The sequence below is a fragment of the Vespa crabro genome, chromosome 23, assembly GCF_910589235.1.
Source record: "Vespa crabro chromosome 23, iyVesCrab1.2, whole genome shotgun sequence".
Classification (NCBI taxonomy): Eukaryota; Metazoa; Arthropoda; class Insecta; order Hymenoptera; family Vespidae; genus Vespa; species Vespa crabro.
Window position 1 is genome coordinate 2,802,393 of NC_060977.1, and position 24,108 is coordinate 2,826,500.

General features: G+C 29.1%; 3 protein-coding genes across 5 annotated transcripts in view; 2 read left to right on the forward strand and 1 right to left on the reverse strand.

Annotated features, from left to right (window-relative positions):
* Positions 1-100: 100 nt before the first annotated feature.
* Positions 101-2,808, reverse strand: LOC124432056 (charged multivesicular body protein 1b). Its single transcript, XM_046980571.1, has 4 exons — positions 2,701-2,808; positions 2,329-2,430; positions 1,425-1,890; positions 101-1,279 (listed from the first exon to the last, which is right to left on the reverse strand). Exons 2-4 carry the CDS (start codon positions 2,348-2,350, stop codon positions 1,165-1,167), a joined length of 603 nt encoding a protein of 200 aa, XP_046836527.1. The 5' UTR covers positions 2,351-2,430; positions 2,701-2,808; the 3' UTR covers positions 101-1,164.
* Positions 2,809-3,005: 197 nt separating this feature from the next.
* Positions 3,006-7,090, forward strand: LOC124432063 (fatty-acid amide hydrolase 2). The gene is made up of 9 exons (XM_046980586.1): positions 3,006-3,965; positions 4,121-4,326; positions 4,507-4,733; positions 4,966-5,295; positions 5,416-5,708; positions 5,837-5,932; positions 6,005-6,163; positions 6,250-6,432; positions 6,546-7,090. The coding sequence occupies exons 1-9, from the start codon at positions 3,945-3,947 to the stop codon at positions 6,636-6,638; spliced, it is 1,608 nt and encodes a 535-aa protein (XP_046836542.1). The 5' UTR covers positions 3,006-3,944; the 3' UTR covers positions 6,639-7,090.
* Positions 7,091-7,511: 421 nt separating this feature from the next.
* Positions 7,512-24,108, forward strand: part of LOC124432074 (probable ribonuclease ZC3H12C) — a 29,087-nt gene continuing 12,490 nt past the window's right edge. Inside the window, exon 1 of one of the 3 annotated variants that reach the window (XM_046980613.1) lies at positions 7,512-8,858. In XM_046980613.1, coding sequence (XP_046836569.1) covers positions 8,328-8,858 — 531 coding nt within the window. In that variant the 5' untranslated portion in view covers positions 7,512-8,327. Of the gene's footprint in view, positions 8,859-17,932; positions 18,530-24,108 lie in introns of those variants that run through there. The other 2 variants (XM_046980612.1, XM_046980614.1) reach the window with 2 other exon arrangements.

A 24,108-nucleotide genomic window follows, 5' to 3' on the forward strand; every position in this document is an offset into this window, starting at 1 on the left:
TGATGATATAACACAATTATTAAGTACTACTGATGATCCTTTAAAAATAATATATTATATTATAAGATAAGGTTTTTCTTAATATTATATTAAAATTTTCTTTATGGTTTTGTTTTTTTTTTTTTAAATCAGTAATATATTACATGTTTTATAAATAATTACACAATTGCATACATGAATCATTTCTGAAAGCTAAAGCAAGAATTTAAGGTTAGCTTCATTTTTATAATGAAATATTAAACATTTTTTTCTTTTTTTCTTTCTATGCCATAGTAATAAATGAAAAAGCAGTTTTAAATTGTATTTAAATTTTATGCAATTAATGTCATTGACCAAAAAGTTCATAAAAAATAGTAGCAACTTATGGAACAAACATTTATCAGCATTACAGAGATAGGATTTTATTTACATATGTGTATGTAATATATAAATATTCTATAATTATTGTTGTGCTTTAACAAATACTTCTGTGCATGTTAATTGTTTGGATTATTGATATAAAAAAAAATTAATAAGAATAAAAAAGTATATATTATCTTATTTAAATTCCTATATACCTATTAATAAAGCAATATTACAATATTAAAAACAGATATTGTCAAATATAGTAAAAATGTTGTTATGCCTGCTTTTCGGAATTTTAAAGAATACATAGTGATCTAATTTAAATCTTGTTCATCTTAAGTTGTAAACGTTATTATTGCAAAATAGTACAATATTTAGATTTTTCGTTTTTTATAATTTTACAAATATATTAAGTTTTCAAAATGTTTCACATCAAAAAAATATTAAACAATACTCTGACTTTTAAAGTACAAAGAGTATATTGGTTGTATGTATAAGCATATAAATTGAACTAAAATTTATTAAAATTATATTGCAAAAATTGATTTTATATAATAAAAATGTTATGAATATATAAACATATATAATATACAAATAACTACATTATAATAGATAATAACTATTAGTTACACTGTGTATTATTTACTCGTGTATTAGAAATTAGATTAGTATTATTTTAGATATCTACATGTATTTCACAATGTAACTAACATTTGGTATAACACTATTAAAATATAGAGCACTAAGATCAATTTTAGTAGTATCTGTTTCATTTAAGCTGTAAATATATAACATTTTTATTACATAAATAAGTTGGTATTATTCTCTTAAGCGTGCCAACCGTTGTGTAAGTTCATCTTGTTCCTGACTTACAGCTATAGAAGATCCAATACTTCCTAATTGTCCAGGTGGAAGTTCCATGTTTAATTCAAGACTAAAATATAGACATACACACACACACACATATATATATATATATTTATATACATACATATATATTTATTAAATAAAAAAAAGGCTAATAAACAAGAATAACTATTGTATACATATTTGCTAATAAATAATAATACAAAGCATACCCAGCTTCATCTGCTACTTGTTGCATTAATGCATCAACATCATTTTGTGGTACATTTGTTGTTGTTGTTTGTGACATTGCATTTTCCATGTATGAACTTTGAACATCCAAATCTTCAAATTGACTTTCAAATTTGTCCATTAAACCTGATATTTTTTCTAAATTCATTGACTTCATTGCAGCATCCATTGCTTTGACTACACCAGCCATAGATTGTGTAACCTTTCTTGTTGTTAATGCAGTTTGCACCCTACTGGCAACGGCATCAACACGAGCACTCATACGTAGATAATTTAATGCTTGATTTTTTTGTCTAATTGCATTTTCAGCATGTATTCTTGCCCCTTCCATATTTCCCTTCTGTATTGCCTTCTTTACCTTGGCCTTTTCTATTTTCTCTTCTTTCTCGCATTTTTTGGAATTTCTCTCTAATTCCTTTACAGCGAACTTCAAGTTGAACAAATTCTCTATATATTATATGTAAGAAATTTTCAATTATATATAGAAAATATTAAATATATGAAAATAATAACAAACAAAACATCTGTAATATAAACTATTAATAAAAGATATTAAATGATATTATTAATAAGACATAATATAACCTATATGTAATGTTTTGTATTAAAAAAATCTTTTATTAAATTAAATCAAAAATTATATTGATATCCATTGGTACATTATAAATAAAGATATAAAATAATTGAATTTTTATTTTAATATTTCTTATTAATCAATCATTCACGATCAATCGAAATACATTCGGATAATGTCAGATAATTCATATATCACAAATTATACATATTAATTAATATCAAATACAAAAGATCGTTATCTATTTGTACATTTATATAATATCAAACGTAATCGTTGGAAATGATATAAATAATTATTAAAAAGGATACTTTCCATCTGAGAGACGGACATGGCTGACTGTTCGATCCCCGTTGTGACGGTTAGTTTGCAACCTTTCAAGTTAATAATATGTCTTCTATATTGATTTAATCCTAAAATGACAGGTAATACGTATTAATTTAATAAGCAGACAAGTTTTCTAAAAGATAAACGATAAACAGAGAATTTTATTATAATTCGATAATGAAGAATTGATAGCATCAGACGTCATTGAGCATTTCACAAAAATCTTATAAAGATACGAAATCAAAAAATGAGATATGACGACATATATATATATATATACTTTTATATATATATACACGTATAATAATAAGAGATGACAGATATATTAAAAATTTTTCTATATTAATATTACTCACCAAATTAATTTGTCACTACTACTATAGTTCGTAAAATACACACCTATATACCAAAGATACATCATAAATAAGATACGCGTCTTACGATTTATTTTAACAAGTGAAAATTATAACCAATGATAGTTACAATTTGAGAAGTATAAGTTACATGTGATTTCTATGTCTATAGGATCATTGTGGACAATAAATATCTGGACAAATTTCTTCATATCCAATCGGATAACGAGAATCTTTATAATAAATTATATAGGGAATATCAGAAAAGTTTTAATCAATATTTCAAGAGTGTACCGTAAAAATTACATAGAACAAAATCTTTTTGATAGGTATCATTGTAACCTCTTCGTAACCTTGAAATTAACCGTCCATGATTGGTTTTCATACAAGATATCAAATAATCTACTTAACCTTGAAAAGATTTTAATGGAATTACTTTGATAATATTCACGAAATAACGAGATTAATATATATATATATATATATATACATATACATATATATATATATAAAAGAATGCGTTGTAAAACGATATGAATTTCTATTGGTTAAGATTGAATGAGTTTTTTCCTTTTTTTTTTTTTGTTTTTCTTTTTTTTTTTTAATTTATTCTTAGACTCTTAAATACAAACTAATTATTAATGATCGATTATATTCTATGTGATTATTCTTTCAAAGTGTTGATTTAAAGTGATTGCTATGCCTTTCAATTGTCTCTGTGTAACATTGTAAAGTTAAACATTAACAAAAGTTAATTTGTATTTCTTTATATACATATATACTTATATACATATATATATATATATATATACACAATCTTAAGGATTTGTAATGTCTATTGGCACATTAGTGAAAACTTACATTATTACGTATATGTATAACACATACAATATTATAATATAAATAGTTATCCTGTTAAGTAGTTTTTCAGAAGGAAGAACAAAAAATTTAATTAAATTCGGTTATCATCGGTTTCTAGTTCGTTCGCAATAACAAGTATCTTAGCATTTGAATAATATCCAATATTACATTTTAATTTCGTTAATTTATCCTTCGTTTGGTTATTCATCGATAAATTTTAATTAAACATTGTCATGTATATGACATAAGAAAGATATACGGCCATAAGAAGATATACGACACCTACGTAATTTAAGATTTCAAATTTTGTTATTGAATATTATTAATATTTTTTTGTAATATCATCGAATAATTCTGTTCAACTAACTTTTATTAGAACGATCATCATGTGTACTTCAATAAAAAAGGTATTTAAAATAATATAATAATTTTTAGGATGACTTGCATTAATAAAATACGTGCAACAAGTTAATATTTACAAGATATATCTATATGAATTAATATTATTTTAATAATATATATAATATATTTATTTGTGTTATTTTTTCTTCTTCTTTTGCAGAAAAATACAGAGAATACGTTATTTGAAAAAGGGAAAAAATTATTTTTGGATATTTTAAAATGCATTGTTATTCAATTGCATTGTATATTTGATTATGTGATAGATTTTATATTTGGTTTATATTATGATCAAAAAGCAAAGAAAGTATCTGCCGTGAAAAATCCTTTATTGTTGGAGAGTGCGACAGCGTTAGCAGAGAAGATACGGTAAAAATTTTCTTTCATTTTTTTTTGTTCTTTTTTTTTATTTTATTTCATATTCAAAATGTTATTTATTAAAAGCTCCAATATATATATATATATATATATATATATATATATATATATATATATATATATATAGTTTCTATTACAATTAATTTATATATGTTTTCTATTTTCATTTAGAACAAAGCAAGTTAAGGCTGAAAAAGTTGTAGAAAGTTTTATCGAAAGATGCAAAGAAGTTAATACATTGATCAATGCGATTGTAGAAGAAAGATATGCAGATGCAATAAAGGAAGCAAGAGCAATTGATCTTGAATTAAAGAATTGTGAGAATAGTTTATTTTTAAAAGAAACAAGACCATTTTTAGGAGTTCCATTTACAACCAAAGAGAGCAATGAAGTAGAAAGAAAGTATATTAATAATATATTTTAATATAATTTATAAGTCATCCAATTGTATAATTTACCAATTAATGAATATTCATACCTTTATAATATTTGTAATGATTGTACTTGATTATTCATAATAGTTTGGATTTTACATTCTGATAAGATAATAATTCTATACAATACTAATATAAGTAGAGTATTTATTGTGTTATTGTATTACTTTTTATCATTTATATTTTATATTTATAGATTTACATCATACTATGGGTATGATAAGTCGTCGACAGCACCGTTCAATGTCAGATGCAACCGTAGTTGCTCATTTGAAAAAGGCTGGTGGAATACTTATTGCAAAAACGAACATTCCTGAACTTAATTTGTGGGTTGAATCGAGAAATAACCTCTATGGTCAGACATGTAATCCTTACAATATAACAAGAACTGTTGGTGGAAGTAGTGGTGGTGAAGGTGCTATTATCGCTGCATGTGGTTCTGCATTTTCTATTGGAAGTGATATTGGTGGATCTACTAGAATGCCAGCATTTTATAATGGAGTTTTTGGAATGAAACCTAGCGAAGGTAAAAATTTACAAATACAATCTATATTTTAATGACGTTAAACATAACTTTTTATATTCAAATTATTAAATTATTACAAAATATAATATATAATATAAAATTGTTATTCTTAATTGGTAGGAATGACATCCTTAAAAGGTATTGGATTAAGAGACAGATATTATTCAGACTCTATGGCAGAGGCAGGTCCAATCTGTAAAAAGGCTGAAGACTTGGCACCGTTTTTAAAAGTTTTGGTTGGGGATAAAGCATGTAAATTAAAATTAGATGAGCCAGTCAATTTAAAAAATTTGAAGATATTTTATCAATCAGAATCTGGTGACATTAGAGCAAGTAAAGTGAATTATGCAATGCGTGCTACATTAAGAAAGGCAGTGGATCATTTTGAAGAAATAGCTAAATCTGTAACCAAGGTCTTTATTTTTTCTTTTTCTTTTTTTCTTCCTTTTTTTATCCCCCTATTAAATTATTCTCTAAAAGAACAATACACTTGTTTTTATTAAAAACTATATGAGTATAAATATTTTTTATTATTACATAGATCAAGATACCTGGATCAGAATATAGTTTTAGATTATGGAGATATTGGATGACTCAAGAAGATACAGATTTTAAAGCTGATATAACAAATAGAACGGTAATGATATAACTCATGAAAAAATTCAACCTACTTTTATATTGTATAATTTATAAAATTGATTTTTCTCAGTCTCGTGCAAATGCAGTATCTGAAATACGGAAATTTATTTCGGGAACGTCCGAGATAACATTTGCCGCGTTATTAAAATTAATAGACGAAGATTTGTTACCAAAAGAAGATCCTGAATGGGCTAGAAGTGTTACCATTAATATGAAGAAATATTTATTGGTACGTAATATCATTTCTATTATCTAGAATTATTATATCGACTTTTGTAATTATAACATGTATTCTGCTTTTTTTTTGGTTTATAGGATATTTTATATGAAAATGGAGTCTTGTTTTATCCTTCTGCTCCATTTCCTGCCGTTTATCATTACTCATCATTTCTTAGACCATATAATTTTGGTTATTGGTGTCTATTCAATGTGCTTAAATTTCCTGTATGTCAGGTTCCTCTTGGATTAGACTATGACGGATTGCCTGTAGGTATACAGGTATGTAAAAATTATATTTAAAAAAAGAAAAAAAGAAACGTTAACATTTGTAATAAATTTATATAAATTTACTTAACAAATTAGCTATATATATATATATATTTTTTTTTTAGGTTATTGCAGCTCCATATAATGATCATCTATGTATTGCTGTAGCAAAAGAGCTTGAACGTGCATTTGGTGGCTGGGTGCCACCCTCCGTTTGATTTTCCTTCATAAATGATAAAAATTTTTAAAGAATCATATTTAATACTTTATTTTTAAATTAACTTAAGGTGATTTGTCTTCCAAGGGTTATGTTTTCGTCAGAGATTAAAAAAATTTGTTTTAATTTTCTTTGTAAATCATCAGATTTTATGGTTATGGAGAAACATTATTTATTAATTTGCGTTTTTTTTTTTAATTTTTATATTAGATTTTATATCGTAATACATATAATGTTGTTATAATATTTGTTTTTTGTTTGTATCGTGTTAATATTATAAAATGTGGATTATTATTAATGATAATAAATCTAATAGTGCTTAAACAAAGTTTAAAATTCGAATAAAATATCGATTCATTGCAGTCCGTGTCATAAGATTAAATGTATTCAGTTTTGTATAAATTATTTTGATGAAATTCTTCAATATTAATATATTTGTCAATTTTCCAAATTTTAAATTTTGTTACGTCATTTATAAATTTTATTACGTTTGTTATTAAAAATTATCTTATTAAATTTTTAATAAATTTTAGGTTATTGAATGTTTTAATATTTTAATTTGATATAATTTAAATTACCAACAAATTGAATATTATTAAACATTATAAATTAATAACGGAAGATATATAAATATATAATATATATATATACACACATACACACAAACACATACACACATATATGAGTATATTAAAAATATAATAAAATTTTATTTATTCATTAACCTATTATTTAACATAATATTATAATACAAATACTGAAATTAAAAATTTAACTAATTAATTAATTAAAATTAATTATTTAATCACACAACATATATAAGAAATACTTTCAATCATATTATTATCCAAAAGTACATAACATAACATACATATACATACGAATATATAATGAGAACGTAGATCGATTTTTAAAGGCCGTTCGTAATTATAACATTCGCCGCTAGAGCGCGCGAATAATCGCGACAGATCGAAAAGCGCGGGCGCGATAAAAAGATACGAACGAAGGATATTAATTAACAGTGAAATTCTTTAAAATAGAAATAAAGAAAACGAGATTAAACGAGAAAAATTTAATTACGTAAATAGAATAATTAAGAAACAAAGAAAACAAAAAAGAAAAAATAAAATCTCTCTGTTTTAATCCATTTAAAGATTTAAGACGAATGTTATTCTTTCACTTGGATTAAGAAATCATTTATTATATTAGAAAAGGAAGAAAAGATTCTCCCTCTCTCTCTCTCTCTCTCTCTCTCTCTCTTTCTCGAAGTATGTGCTGCGTAGGAGATGCGCAGCGGGTTGACGGTGCTTAGAGAATATTGGAGGGAAAGGAAGGGAAGAGGAGGAGGAGGAGGAGGAGGAGGAGGAGGAGAAGGAATAGGAGGAGGACAGTAGGGAGGGCGTCAGTCGTTCCCGCGGTAAACGGGAGTGAATCGCGTCTCGAACTCGGATTGATCATGTAGTTGGAATCAAGACACGGTCTACGTGTTACACGCGGGTCACGTCGCGTCGCGTCTTACATCTCCTTTTTCTTTTTTCTCTCTCTCTCAATCATTCTCTTTCTCTCTTTCTCTCTCTCTCTCACTCACTATATATATATATATATATCTTTCCGTCTCTGTCTCTCTGTCTCCGTTGGTACGATCGCGAATGCGACGAATGACGTCGGAGAGGTATCGAAGGAGGAGGAGATGGGCGAGGCTCGTTCACGTATTCGGCTCGATCGAAGGAAACTCGAGGAGAGCTTGCGGCCGTTTCTTAGTGCGAGCCTCGTTCGGTCCTCCGTTTTGACCATGGAAGAGTCAGGTGGGGAGAATACGACAGAGTCTGAACTCGATGAACGAATGGGGAAGGGACGTAAGAGAACCGTTGATGTCGGTAAGAAGGGAAACCGAACAACCACCACCACCATCACCACCACTACCATCATCGTGACCACCTCCACCATCACCACCTCCTCCACCACCAACACCACCACCACCACCACCACCACCACCTCTCTTCGCGACGACTCGAACGAGAATGAGTCGTTCAAACAACTGGAGTTCTCTTTAACGGAATCCCTTTCTTCGGGGACTATACGTTCTCTCAATGCGGAGGGAGAAAGCCCTCGTTCTTCTAGATTCTACGACGTTACATCCTCAAACTTAAACGAGGAAATGCTTCCGGGTGCGAGGAAAGATTTCACTTCGATAACCAATGACATTAATTGCGAGCCAAAGGTGAGCCAAAATCTTTTATTATATTATAGTTTCTTATTTATTTTCTATTTTACATTATATGTCTTTTTACGTTCAAGCACAAACACAAGCAAAATGTATATGTGTGTGTATATATATATATATATATATATATTGTTGCATTCTGGTATCTCTTCGATACACACGCATATACGCATATATGTACGTAGATACAATAGATCTTGTTACCACGTAGAAATTCATTTTATTTTTTTGAATAATTTCAAAAAATAAGAATAATAATATATATTGCGACAAATGTCGTGATATTATACGATACTATACGATACGATACGTAAGGAGATTTGAAAGGACGCGGGCAACTTTAAATGTAAGAATGTATCCTATTTGCCCTGCCCCTCCCTCTTACATACGCATATATACATATATACATATATATGAGTAAGCCCAAACGGAGACGAGATCCGTGTCACAAACCTGAATCTGGCACGAGAGTCATAATCTACCACTCGATCGTTTTTAATCGTATACCATTTCGTTTTAACTGTTCGTATTTTATATATGATGATTTATATATCATTTATAATTTGTCTTTAATACATGCACATATATATATATATATATATATAATATAATATATATACATATATACATACGCATATATATTGATACGTGATATATGAATAAAATTAATAAATAAAAAATATTTGTATGACATATTTTTTTTTAATCTAATAAACATTATCTACGTTATCTCATTTATAAAATATATTATCTCTCGATGAATAGGGTCAATCGATTAGAATTATCGAATAACAATATCGACTTCATACTCGACCTAAATCTTTCTTAAGGGCATATTGAACGAATCACGAAACAGTAACGATTCCTTCGACAAATCAGAACTATGGAAGAAGCATCGGTATAGATCTCAATTCCAATGGCGCGTGCCGCGCGCACGTGCCACCGGTTACACTGCTCTGAAATCCAACCAATTAGGACGAGAATTAGGTACAAGGGGTGGGGATAAGGTCCGACGCCAAGCAGTCTCGTCACATCGATTCTAGATCATTGTCCTCCGTGTTTAACTCTGTATGTCATATATATATATATATGTATATATAAGTATATGTTTAAAAAAGAAAAGAAAATATATATGTAAAAGAGAAAAACGTTTATTGAAAAGTTATTAAAGATATTGAGACTTAATTCTTTTGAGGGGGTAAGTTTTCTTCTTTCGTTTATTTCAAAATATTCGTTGATTTTTCTTTCTCTTATTTCCCGTTATGTTCGTTCTAACTAGAAACGATTATATTCCCAACAACTGTACATTTGCGTTGCTTGGAAGTTAGATAAAAGAAAAAAAAAAAAAAAAGGAAAAAGAGATGACGCGCATATTTACAATCTCCTAACCTATAAGCCGTGAGACATTATTCGAATATTTATATTAATTATACATTTCCTTTTTAAGATTAAACAGCTAAAGAATTAGAAAATGATCGATTATTTTATAATAATTAATGTTTATATCATTATGGAATAATATATTTTAATTTGTTAATGAAACAAAAATATAGGAATCTTCTCGATATTGGTTATATTGGATATAGGTTATAGCGATCAATGTTTGCTTATAATGTATTATATATCTATATATATATATATATATTTTAATTCTCCATTTCCTAATCTTTTTAATATTATTGATATTAGATGAGCTAATATAAGTGTGTTTCTTTTACCGTTCACCGTTCACGGAAAGTGAATGGTTCAGTAAGCTGCTCGGGAATGTGTATTTGTCGCGATCTGTCGCGAAATGTTTCTATTTCTTAGATCTGTTGATCCTTGAAAACTATGATAGAAGGTGTTGGATACTTCGGATCGCATTAACGCGAAACGTAGGATGTACATAAGCATTTAAAAAAGAAATAATAAAAAAGTGTGAATATATAATTGAATAGTAATTATCGATGATTAACTTGAAAGTTTATGATCGATGGATCATAACTTCTCTTTTCTAACGTTGCCGAGAGCAACAGAGATACACCGAAGATAGCTCTATTTGTCGAGATTACGTTGGTCAGCAATATTTCCGACTAATCTCGATCTTCTTGAGTCATGAACGCCCACTACTGTATACAAAGCTCCGTTAAAACGATACTAACTTCGATAGTTACGAACGATTTCGTTTATTTCTTCTATATATAAATTTATATATAGATTTCATATTCTTAATTATAATAGAATGAATTGTTAATTCATATCCAACGATTAATGTTTTAATTATAATTTTTACGAGTTAATATTTAATAAGCTATATTTAATATAGAATAGCTATGCTAATGTATTTAATATAATATAATAATTGTACTATATATTATAATATATACACAGTCATGTAACTGTATAAGATTAAAAATATAAACTATATTATATATATATATATATTAGAATTATTGTACCATATTAATTATAATATGATTCTAATATATATATTAAACTATATTATTTACTAATATAAAATATATAGTGTATTAAAGTAGTATTATAGTATATGTGCTATATATTAGTATAATATATACATACATATGTATAATATAACTATAATTTTTCTGTACCATAAGTTTCACACTACAAGTATAAATTTATTTAGACAAAAAAATAATTATGTTATAGAAAGTTAAAAAAAAAAAAAACATACATCCGGATTCATTAATCTATCCAAAGTTTTTTGTCTCTATCCGTACCATTTTATTTTTATAATCAAAAATTACGTAAATCCACATTTATCAGATTGAATATTTCATTGAACGTATTTGTAGGTTAATGAATTGATTTGATTTTTTCTTTTTTAATTTATTGAGTCACACATTCGATAGGTATATACAAAGTGATTCATAAGTCAATTGATAAAAGTGCATTTTTATTATAAACAGGTTTAATTTACAAATGTTATGGCCATACGGCTAAGATTTAATACAAAAAAGAATCCAATAATATATAACTAACCTATATTAGATGCTAAAAGTGTCCTATGTTTTTAATGCAGAAATAAGATCTATTAAACAAAGAATTGGCAGGAAAAAGGATATTTCTATGAAAATACTATTTTCTGATAAAAATATTCAATGTTTTCATTCTCATAGATCTCTATAATTTTTTTATTTGTGTCTAATTATTTAATTGTGCTTTATATTATTATTCTCACTTTTATTTGTCTTCTCCACTTACCCTAATATTTTGATCTCCTTCACACTTTTAAATAGCAAAACACTTGAAAGTAAAAAATTCACAAAGTCTTAATCTTCCAAATATTTTATTAAATATTATAAGTTTTTTAAATTTATTCTGATTTAATGCTTTTTTTGTTTTTTTTTTTGTTTGGTTATCAAGTAGAAATTTATATTCAAACTTCTTCTTTCTTTTTCTTTTTTTTTCTTTTTTTCTTTTCCAAAAATTGAACATCTACCAATTTAATTGTTCATATTAATTTATAAAGAAACAGTACTTTCACGTATAGAAATAAAAAGGGCTTTTATTGAAAGAAAATGTTAAAATATTATCTGTTTATCTTAATGTTTCTAAATTAAACCTGTTTACAATAACAATGCATTTTTGTCAATTGACTTGTGGGTTATCCTATGTGTGTATGTACATATGTAATTATATATCTATCTATCTATCTATTTATCTATCTATCCATCCGTCTATCTATCTATCCATCTATCTATCAGTCGCGAGAGTTTTAATCGTTTCGATTCTGATATCGTAGTAGTATTTGAATAACAATAAGTCACTGCCACTGGTAAAACTGAATGAGAGAACTTGTTCAGAAGTGCGTAGGTTGTTCCACAATGGGTAGAAAGAAGTCGGCCTTCGAAGAGTTCCTAGCTACACTTTCAAATTCCCGAGGACCACAAAACCTTTATGAATATAAACATAACAAGTGGGATTATTTCGATCGTTTGTGATCGATACACGATCGAACGTCAATTTTCATTAATCTTATATTCTTCGTTTTATTTTTCATTTATACATACATGAATTTTTTACTTCCGAATCCTAAAATCTTTAAAAAAAAAACAAAAAAAGAATCATCTGTCGAGAATTATTATAAGAAGAAATACTTAACGAATAGAGAAAGATAGAAATATAGTGTTTGAAAATGTCTGCATTCCAATCTCTATGCGAACCTATGTATACACACATATATATATATAAATATACACACATTCGTGATCGATAGTGATCCTTACAGCATTAAGATAAAAATTTTTTCGAACTATTACAAAAGCACTCTGCACATATATATATATGTATGTATGCGATCAAGATAAAATGACGTCAGCTACCAAAAGGTACTGTCGTATATCGTTTAGTGGCGATCACGATCTCGATCGATTTATTCCTGTGAATTACATCGGTCTACCTTTCTCTATATGGTTTACATTTCGAATTCAATGACGTCAGATGTCAAAAGGTTTATAATATAATGGGTTTGGGTTAAGCCCTCTTAACGTTTTTCAAATTTTATTCTTTTTAGGATGGGTGATAAATGTATTTTATCTTACTTTAGATCATTTGCTTGAGAGATATTGTGCGTGTGCATGTATATATATATATATATATATATATATATATATATATATATATATATATATATATATATATATATATATATTAATGTAAATACATATAATCGTTTACTTAGGAATTTTCTGATCAAACCTTTTATTCGTATCTACGTTTAATCATCTTTGTTATTGTATCGTTAGAGGGTGGTCGATGAAATAGAGGTCACGCGTGGGTTAACGCAACGCATCCTCGACGAGTCCGAGTCTCTCTTCTGCTTGCATCCGGGATCACGCGCGCGTCAAACAGCACGCGGTGCTCTGCTCTCTCTCTCTCTTTCTCTCTCGCTATGTATATATAGCTACATATATAAATATATATGTGTATATATATATATATGGATGTGTACGTGCATGTACGTGTATATGTGTTCGACTTCGTGAACAAAACGCACATCTTGATACTAATATATATAATAAGTACATAGGTGGGATTAATTAAAAATTATTCTATATAATTTTCCCTATATGAAGATCTCTCTCTCTCTCTCTCTCTATATATATATATATATATTTTTTTTTTTTTCTAATATATAATTAATTATAATTATTAGTTAATATTTATTACACGCACATGCACATATGTACGTCTATACATGTGTCGACTTCGTGAACGAAACGCACATACTAAATAAATAAATGGTAATTACTTAATTACAAAATTGTTCTATCTAATTATTCTCTATATGAAAAAGTATTAGATAGAATAGAATTATCTTAATATAATATTCATTATAATACATAATATATGGCTTTCGTATATTTATTACGTTTACTTTTAAAAGATAATTATATAGAAATGTGCGATTATCGATTGGAAATCTAGTTTTTTCTCTTAAATGAAAAAACATTATAGGAGGGAAAAAAACTAATTCATTGTGATATTTGAGAACTTTTATTTCACACGATATTTATACGATACGTAAAATGTAAGCGGCTTTTTTGCTTTTTTTTTGTTTTTGTTTTTCTTTGCTTGTTTTTTTTTTATATATATATTTTTTTCTTTTTTTTGTTTTATACAAAAAGATAACGCATTAAAACGATTCGTTCGTTGGTATGTTCGTTCGTTGGTATGGCGGAGGCCGGCTTTCACCTTGTAGGTGTAGCTTTCCATCGACAGGCTAATCCCGTGCCATACGTCAACTTGAGAACTCGTCGAACGAATAGCCATTTGTTATTATCGGTTCTCGTTCCAGAAACTAAACTACCTGCTGCTTCTTACGTATTTGCTTCTGTGGAATATGCACCGATGAGAGTGATATAAGGGTCATCGACTTCAAATATACACTCATTTTTCCAATGACGATATACATATATTTAAGGGTGGGGAGAGGTGGGGGGGGGTGAGAAAAAAAAGAAAAAGAAAAGAAAAAAAAACGGAAGAAGAATAAGACGAATAGATTTTTTTTTTTTTTTTTTTTTTCAATATCACAGAATAAAAGGACATAAGAAAAGAATTAATTTCGTTAATTGACTCTGCGTATATTTCTTTTTAAATTAAATAATGTACGTACGATCTGAAATTTTTTCTTAATTCCGATCACTTCGATAATTTTGTGACGGATATTTTAATGTAAAAAAGAAAAAAAGAAAGTAAAGAAAAAAAAAATCTTTTGTATATATTCCATCAGTAAAAAGTTTTTAGAGAGAGAGAGAGAGAGAGAAGGGTCCCGTTGTGTAGGGACCTTTAAAGAGGAAGAAGGTGGCGCTTCGCGCCACGCCACTCCATCGGGTCTTTGACCGTTTCCTCGAGAAGTATCGGGCAGGTGGCACCCTGTAGTACGTAGGTACATACGTACATAGCTCTTTCCTGTAGACGCACACGTTCGCGGCTTCCTCTCTGACTTCTCTTCCCTTCCTCTTTCATCTCTTCTCTCTCTCTCTCTCTTTCCCTCTCTCTCTCTCCCTCTCTCTCTTTTTCTCTTTCTTTCTCACCAATCACATTCGTTCATTCTTGAGCTAGCTCGCGCTACTCTAACACATTTCTCATACGAGGACACTTTGAACGCAAGGTTTTATCCTAATTTGGAATATAATAAAAAATTTATATATATATATATATATATATATATATATATATATATATATATATATATATATATATATATATATAGATGTATGCATATGTATACGTTGATAAATTTATTCTATATAATATAATTTTATTGTTGTTGCAGCTGTATCTATAAAAATGTATATAATTTTCTAAAAACTGTACTAAATTATTATACATTATTACAACGGTATAATATAATGATCTATGTGGTACAATAATTATATTATAGTGTAAATATTATCAATTGATAATTGTACTGTAACCATGATTATAATATTGTAATTATAATTCATTACTATTCTTAGTAACTTGAAGTTACTATTGTAACTTCATAATTCTATGGATTTCAACTACAATTAGTTATATTAATACTATATCCAGTATAGTTATAATACAATAAGTTATATAAATAATAATTTATATTTAGAAAATATTAATAATCGACTATGAGAAAATAAAGTAAAATGTAAAAAATACATAAACATATATATATCTATTAAGAATTAAGAAAAAATCAATGTGTAATCTTGAACGATTAATTAATTTTGAAGAGAGAAAAAAAAAGAACAGGAAATAATTAGGAAAAATTTTTATTAAAAATAATATTCTAACGTTTGTATAATATAATATATGTATATATATATAGACAAAATGTTTAAAGATAGTTCATTTATTGTGTATTGAGGATATAAAGATGAAAAAAAAAAACATAAAATGTAATTAGAGAAAGGATAAAGAAAAAGAAAGATGAGAAATGTTAGAGATCCCATAGAACCGGATCCAACTATCGCGCTTCCCAATTAGAAAGCCAATTGGAAGCATAATCCTGAGACCAGGTCGGCGATCGGTGATGGCCGAAGGCCTCTGCCACACGCCACGACTTGTGCCCTACTTTTCAACATCAACATCCGGAAGTCGTGCCTCTTTATTAACGGATGTTCACTATACTCCTTTATCTTGCTTACATTAATACTTTTTAATTTTGTTGTTGTTATTATTATTATTATTATTATTATTATTATTATTATTGTTATTGTTATTATTATTAGTAGTAGTAGTATTATTATTGGTTAATTCTTTTTTTATCCGAGTACACCGGATTTACCGATTACCTCCGTTGATTTTTGGGATTTTTTCCTTTTTTTTTCTTTTTTTTCTTTTTTTTTCTTTTTTTTTCTTTTTTTTTCTTTTCTTTTTCACTTTCTTTTCTTTTTTTTTTTCTTTTTCTTTTAAATCTTTTTATTACTTAAAATGTACCTTTCCCCCTTTACATTGAATTAAATAAATTATTCTCTCTTTTCTTCTTTCCTTTTACATTTAAGGATTTAACGATCTGACTAGAATCGTGCCAATATTTATACGATGCAATTCACGATTTCCCATGTGGTCCCTTAGGATCATTCGACACGACTGCCACGGTTTATAGTGCGATGCACACTGTGCGGGGATGCATCGTGCAGTATTTCTTTCGATATAACAGGGCTGGTCAAAGTATTTTCATCGCCATGGATTAATAAGTTTTTTCTTTTACTTTTTTTATTTTTTCTTTTTCCTTATCTTCATTACTCCATCCCATTTAATAATATTATTATAAATTTGTTACCCGTATGATTCATAAACAATAATTGAACGATAGCTATATTTTTACTTCAATTTAAATGAGGAACACATGACGTCCCTGATTTTACCATAACGCGTGCAACACGACGGTCACGAACAAACCATCCGAAGTCTGTTTATTGCGATCGAGAAAGCGATTGAGAACGATGACGATTCGACATTAATAATCGTTAAAGACCCTTCATTTTTCTTAACAATCTTAATAGAAAAAAAATAATCTTAATAATCTTAATAGAAAAAAAAAGAAAAAAAAAAAGAAGAAGCAGGTCAGTTTGCCAAAATTCATTAGTTCCAAAACAAAATGATCTATAATATTAAATTAATATATATATATATATATATATATATATATATATATATATACATATATATATATATATACACTTTATGAAAATATTAACATTAAGATTAATAAAAAAAAAATGAAATAAAATTAATAAGAAAGAACATCGATATCGACATGCGTATGCGTCGTAAAAAGTCCTACCGTAGTTTCACCACATTTTATGAAAATATTTAAATTAAAATTAATAAAAGAAAAAATGAAATGAAAAAAAGAAAAAGAAAAAAAACCATCGATATCGACATGTGAACGCGTCATAAGGAGTCTACCGTAGTTGAGAGAGAGAGAGAGAGAGAGAGAGAGAACGTACGTACGATCAGGCTCGCTAGAGGAGCGCCGGTGTAGTGGGGGTATGGAAGTAGGATCCCAAGTGTCGCGCGGCGGGTGGGGGTAAGGAGGGGGAAGGAATCGGTGACGTCGCGAGCCACGCGGAGAAGCAGTCGCTCCATTCACCGCGCGGCTTTCGCCGAGTGCGCACCTCTTCTCTGGTCCTCGCGTTCCTCGTATCGTTCCATCTTTCTTTTTCACTTCTTTTTCATTCTCTCTCTCTCTCTCTCTCTCTCTCTATCTCTCTTTCTCTTTCTTTTACTGTAATAACAAGTGTGCCTTTGAAACGCATTCTTTGTACGCGTAGTCGTCGTGTTTTCTTTTTTACTTTTCTTTTTATCCTCTTTTTTTTTTTTTTTTTTTTATTTATCATCATTTCGATTAATTCGATGTATTCTTTTTCCTCCTTTTTCTTTTTGTCTATTTGTTTTTTTTTTTTTTTTTTTTTTTTTTTATTATTTAAATAAATAAAATATTATAGACAGTGTAATAGTGCGACAAGGAAAGGAAGAAGAAAATCGTTCGGAATGTTCAACTCGAAGATCATTTGAGAAGGAAAGAAGAATTAAGAAACAAACAAGAAACGAAAAAAAAGGAAAACATTAGCTAAGATTGTTTCGTCCTGAACGTATTAGAACGAAAACAGAATTGTTACGTTCTTTTTCTCGAGAGACTCGCGGTACCAAGCGAGATTGGAATGACGGTCGCGGGAAAGGTGAGTTCCGAACGAGAAACGACGTTTCGAATTTCTCCGAGAAAGCGAACGGCCGTTCTATTAAAACTTCTCGCGGCTTTTCCACGCACTTTGGCTATGTATGTATGTATGTATGTATGTATCTATGTATGTATGTATCTATGTATGTATGTATGTATGTATGTATGTATGTATGTATGTATGTGCGTTGATCGAGTATATTATGAATACGAATTATATGCTACGTAAATACATTTTATATAATATGTATATGTGCGTTAGAAAATCGTTAGAAATATGAAATAGAAACGAATTATATTGATTATATGTATATGTGTATATGTTTATTATTATTTTTTTTTTTTTTTTTTTTTGGAACGTGATATCATCAAAATGTAAATTTATGAAAGCTTACAAGGTCGAAGTATTTGACCTTATTGATAAATAATTTATATCTCTTAAGAGAATTCTTAATATCGTTATCATTTTCATCTGTTGTAAAGGAATATTATGTTTTCGTAAATGTTTCGACATTCAATTCGTGACGATTATCGACAATCTCGTGGCCTGATGATGATACGAGACGCAATCAGAATGACGTTAACGAGACTATAATTATCCAGACGATTAGCTGTCATCCGGTTTACATCGATACATCGTTGCTGCTCGTTAGTATTAGATCGTTAATTACTCCAGATATGTCTCCTTATTGATAAGACACTGATAAGAAAGTACAATGATCGCGAGTCCATTTTTATATAGGAACTCTGGCGCGTCTTAGAAGCCATATCCGCTTTTACATCCGCCTACTCGTAATCATTTTCTACCAACAATGAAAGGATACTAACGCACCCATATAATCTCTTTCTCTTCTTCACGAATACATTTCCATTATATATATATATATTTTCTTTTTTTATTCTTTCATCGTAAATTATATATCCTCTTAATTCGTAATATATTATTATTAATTCTTAATATCATAAGTTTATTTTCAATTCGCAAAAGTTGAAAAACTTGTTATTTCTCTGTTTACTTATGCATTACCGACGTCATTTCACTCAGATAAGGAAAATAGAAATATCATATTGTTTTCCTTCCCTCCGAAGTCTTTCTTATCAATTTAACTGAATGCCTCGACGCCGCGTTATAAACCGTTAATTAATTTCTAGAAACTATAATATATATAATATATGATTCAATTGATTTCACATTAATCGTTAAAAACAATTGTACGACACGTATATTTCAATATCCAAGATTACATTTCTTACATATGATTTACCATTTAATCTCTTACAATTTTTTTTTTGTTTTTTTTTTCTTTTCACTATAACAATAAGATATTTAATACCTTAGTTTAACGTATAAATTTTTTAACAATAAAAATTTCAATAATATAAATCACAATTAATAATATTCCATGACATTATTAATTATTATTTAAACTTTCCTTTTTTTTCCAAAACAAAAAAAATATGTATATAAACAGAAGAAGGGACATAAAAACGATTCGTTATATATTTGGATGTATTCAGTTACGATCAGTAAATTTACGCATAACCAAAATAGACTTTCAGTTAGAGTTCGGCACATAGGACGAATGATTCGAAAGCGAACCATTCGACTCGTTTCGTTATGCAACGTGCAACGAGTCGAACTTTTTAGAATGGCAAATGAATAGTACAAAAACGATTGGTTCGGGATCGAATGACATAATGTCTACGTGCATAAGTTACTGTAATTTGTTAAACTTTCTCGTTTATGAAATTTTCACACATACACACATACATACACAAATACATATATATATATATATATATAACATTTTTTCCCTTTCTTTTTTTTAATTATTATTATTACAAAATCATAGAGAAAATTGATATTCAAAAAAATTCGCACGCGATGAACGTATATAAAATTTCCAATGGGAGTTTATTTTTTCGTATAACAGTATGGATGGAAGAGGTGGACGAGGAGGAGGAGGAGGAGGAGGAGGCGTGGTTCTCAATGTGGTAGCCGGAATCGGCACACTTTCTGTGATTGTAACCCGACTGTGTTTCTACCGGCTCTACAGATTAATGCGAATCAATCTACTGTTGTCCACTTTGCCTTTGGAGCGCGTTCGAGATCGCGCGAAAGGCCATAAGAGAGCGAGTATCCAACCCGGAAGCAAACTTCTCGCGTGGCCCACCTTCCCCACCCTTTACTCTCCCTCGGCAGATGCAGTTAGTTTCCCTCCTTTCGATCGGCTGGAAACCTCCAGACCTTCTCTCCTTTTCTTTTTCTATCCTCCTCCTCCTCCTCTTTCTCCTCCTTCTCCATCTCAACCTTCTCCTCCTTCTCCTTCTTTTCCTACTTCACCTTCTTCTTCTTCTTCTTCTTCGTCTTCTTCTTCTTCTCCTCCTTCTTCGTGAAGCTCGTGAAACGATGAATGAATTTACTTCTTACGTAACTCGACTTTCTTGTGATATTCTTTCATCAGAATATTGCGCCTTGAAATATTGTTGAAATTTTAAGGATATCTTAATTATCTTCGTGCATTATGATAATAATAATTTTTTTCTTTTTTCTTTCCCCCCCTTTCTTTTTTCTTTTTTCTTTTTTTCTTTTTCTTTTTCTGCCTACAATTTTCGAATCATCCTCCCTCCACCTCCTCCCACCACTCATCCTCCCTCGTGTCGCGCTTTATTTGATTAATCGATTAAATCAATAAGAAATAATAGTAATTATTTTATAGTTACACAAATTCGATAAACAAATAATCAATGCAAGAGAATTCTTTTCTTTTTTCTTTTTTTTTTTTTTCTTTTTCTTTTTAATTTTTTTCACGATTGATATAAAACATTTATAATTCTCGCTTTGGTTAGAAATTTATTAGGGGGAGGGGAGAGATCGAAGGAGAACCCGGAACATGAAATATGTTTCTTAGGGGAAAGTCGATCGTCGTTAGATATAATATGTATGTATCTACGATAGATCTTTTTGCATATAGATGGATTAATGAAAGAAAGATCAGAAATTTTTATTCGAGAGAAAACATTGTTCATGAATATTATTCATTTCGAATTCGTAGATACGATTCATAGACAATGCCGGGCCGAAAGAATTTCTTAGATAAATTTGATAAAATCGATTACTTTTTATCTCTCTTATTTTTTTTTTTTTCAAACCACTTCAAATTTAGTTTTTAAAGAAGTTTGCCTCTGAGGTATCGTGAAAAAGATGATAAATAATGGATTTATTTTTCTTTTTTTTTTTCTTTTTTTTTTTTTTTCAATCAGCCAGAAACTTTTAACCCCAAGAACTTTTGAACCACCTTGTATTATTTGTTCAAATTCGTGGATTAAATGATTCTTTTTTTTTCTTTTTTATTTTTACTTTCCTTTCCTTTTTTTTTTTTTTTTTTTTTTTATTCTTTCTAACCACACCAAGTGAAACCAGTTTCGAAAATATCCAAAGAAGAAGCGAAGGTTTAGGAGGGAAGGAAGAGAGGAAAGAAAGAAAAAGAGGGGGAGGACAATTTCGTCGAGGAGGTTCTTCTCTCTCTCTCTTCTCTCCTCTCTCTCTCTCTCTCTCGCGTACAATCATGTGAAACCAGTTCCGTGAGAGAATATCTTGTCGGCGCAGGGGCGCACACCGTGTACATTTTGCCTTCTTCTGCGCAGGCCCGAAGAAATTTGTGCGATCTCTGTCTGATGAAGATGCCCCTCTTTTATCCTGCCCCTACCCTGTCCCTACCCCTACCCTGTCCCTACCCCTACCCACTTTCCCCTTTATTTTATCTCTTTTTAATTTTCTTTTAATTTTCTCTCTCTCTCTTTTTCTCTTTCTTTTTTATTTATTTATTATTTTTCCCCTTCCTCTTTTTTTCCTCCTCCTCTCTACCAAATATCAACTATAATATATATATATATATATATATATATATATATATATATATATTACGCATAGATTTTTATAATGAAATAATTATTTGTTCCTTTTAATTTAATTTTGTTGTTGTTGTTATTGTTGTTGTTATTGTAGCCATCGGCGTTGTTATCATTATTGTGGTCGTTGTTTTGTTCGTTAACTTCCAGCAATTATTTGGATAAAAAGATATCAATTCCTTTGAGAGATATCATAAGTAAACGCAGTGATATATATCTCTTGATATAAATTCGAACGATAAATCGATTCATTGATTCCTTCCAATCGGATCATCGTTCGCCCTGACTGACTCGAGAGAAAAAGTTCTTGAGTACGACGGTAATAACGGGATTCGACAAGATGGAAACAAGAGCTCTGGTATCGATATCGAAACGATCTTACACACACACACACACAGATCGAATAAATATATATGCATATATATATATATATATATTTATATTTATATGTATGTTTGTATGTGTGTATAGATCGAACGTACAATACGATTTATATTGAATTTAATGACGAACAATCAAAGATCGATTACATGATCCATGAATAAGAGATTTTAAGCGTTTAGCTAAGCTACCGAAGAAAGACACACGTGGTAAAGAAAACGGACCTTCGGCAAACCCCATGACGTAAGGTCATCATCGTACAGTAGACACACATAAATACATACATACATACGTATATCGTAATATATTTACGATTGCGACATAGAGTTACATAGTTTGCTATTATCGATAATCAATTTCATTAGAGCGTGAGGAGAGAGAGAGAGAGAGAGATATGTTAAAAGTGACACGCGGAAGGAGATCAACTTTTTTTTTTATTTTCTTTTTTTTTTCTTATTTATTTTTTTTTTTCTTATATTTTTATTTCTTCCTCTTTTTTTCTTTTTTTTCTCCCTACCTCAAAGAGATCCTTATATCCAAAGAAATCAGAACTCTGGTAATCTATTTTAATGCGACATCTTGATATTTCTATTATTTCTGATTGATATTAGATTAGTCAAATCTTATGAGACATATAATATAGATAAAAACATATGCTCTTATTACTAATTTCTTCCCCTCTATGTATGTATGTACGTATATATATATATATATATATATATATATGCATGTGTATGTGCATGTGTATGTACATATGTATGTGTGTTCCGTGAACGTAGGTCACGTATATGCAGGTTACCTCTTACGTGCGCTGGCACGTACATCCATACATACATATATACATATGTATATACATACATATATATATATATATGTGTACACACATATACACATACATATACGTATGTGCGTTAGACTAGATCCGGGAGTGGTGGGCGACGACGCAAGGTTAGCGAGAAATTTATTACGGATGCTACCGACGCGGCGCACGACTGACTCGAAGGCCTAACCATCGCGATTTCGGAAGCTAATATATATATATATATATATATATATATATATATATATGTTGTAAGTGAGGAGGGATCTTATATTTTCTTTCTATCTTGGGAATTTCTAACGGAACGTCATCCTCGTCGTCATCGTCGTCGTCGTTGTCGTTGTCGTCGTGCATAGATTTCCTCTTTGATCGTCAATTTTCGAAGAAAACATTTGATTTACGTAGAATCCATAAGAATCGATTATTAATTCGAAGAAATTATAAACGTTTTACTCATAATTTTATTA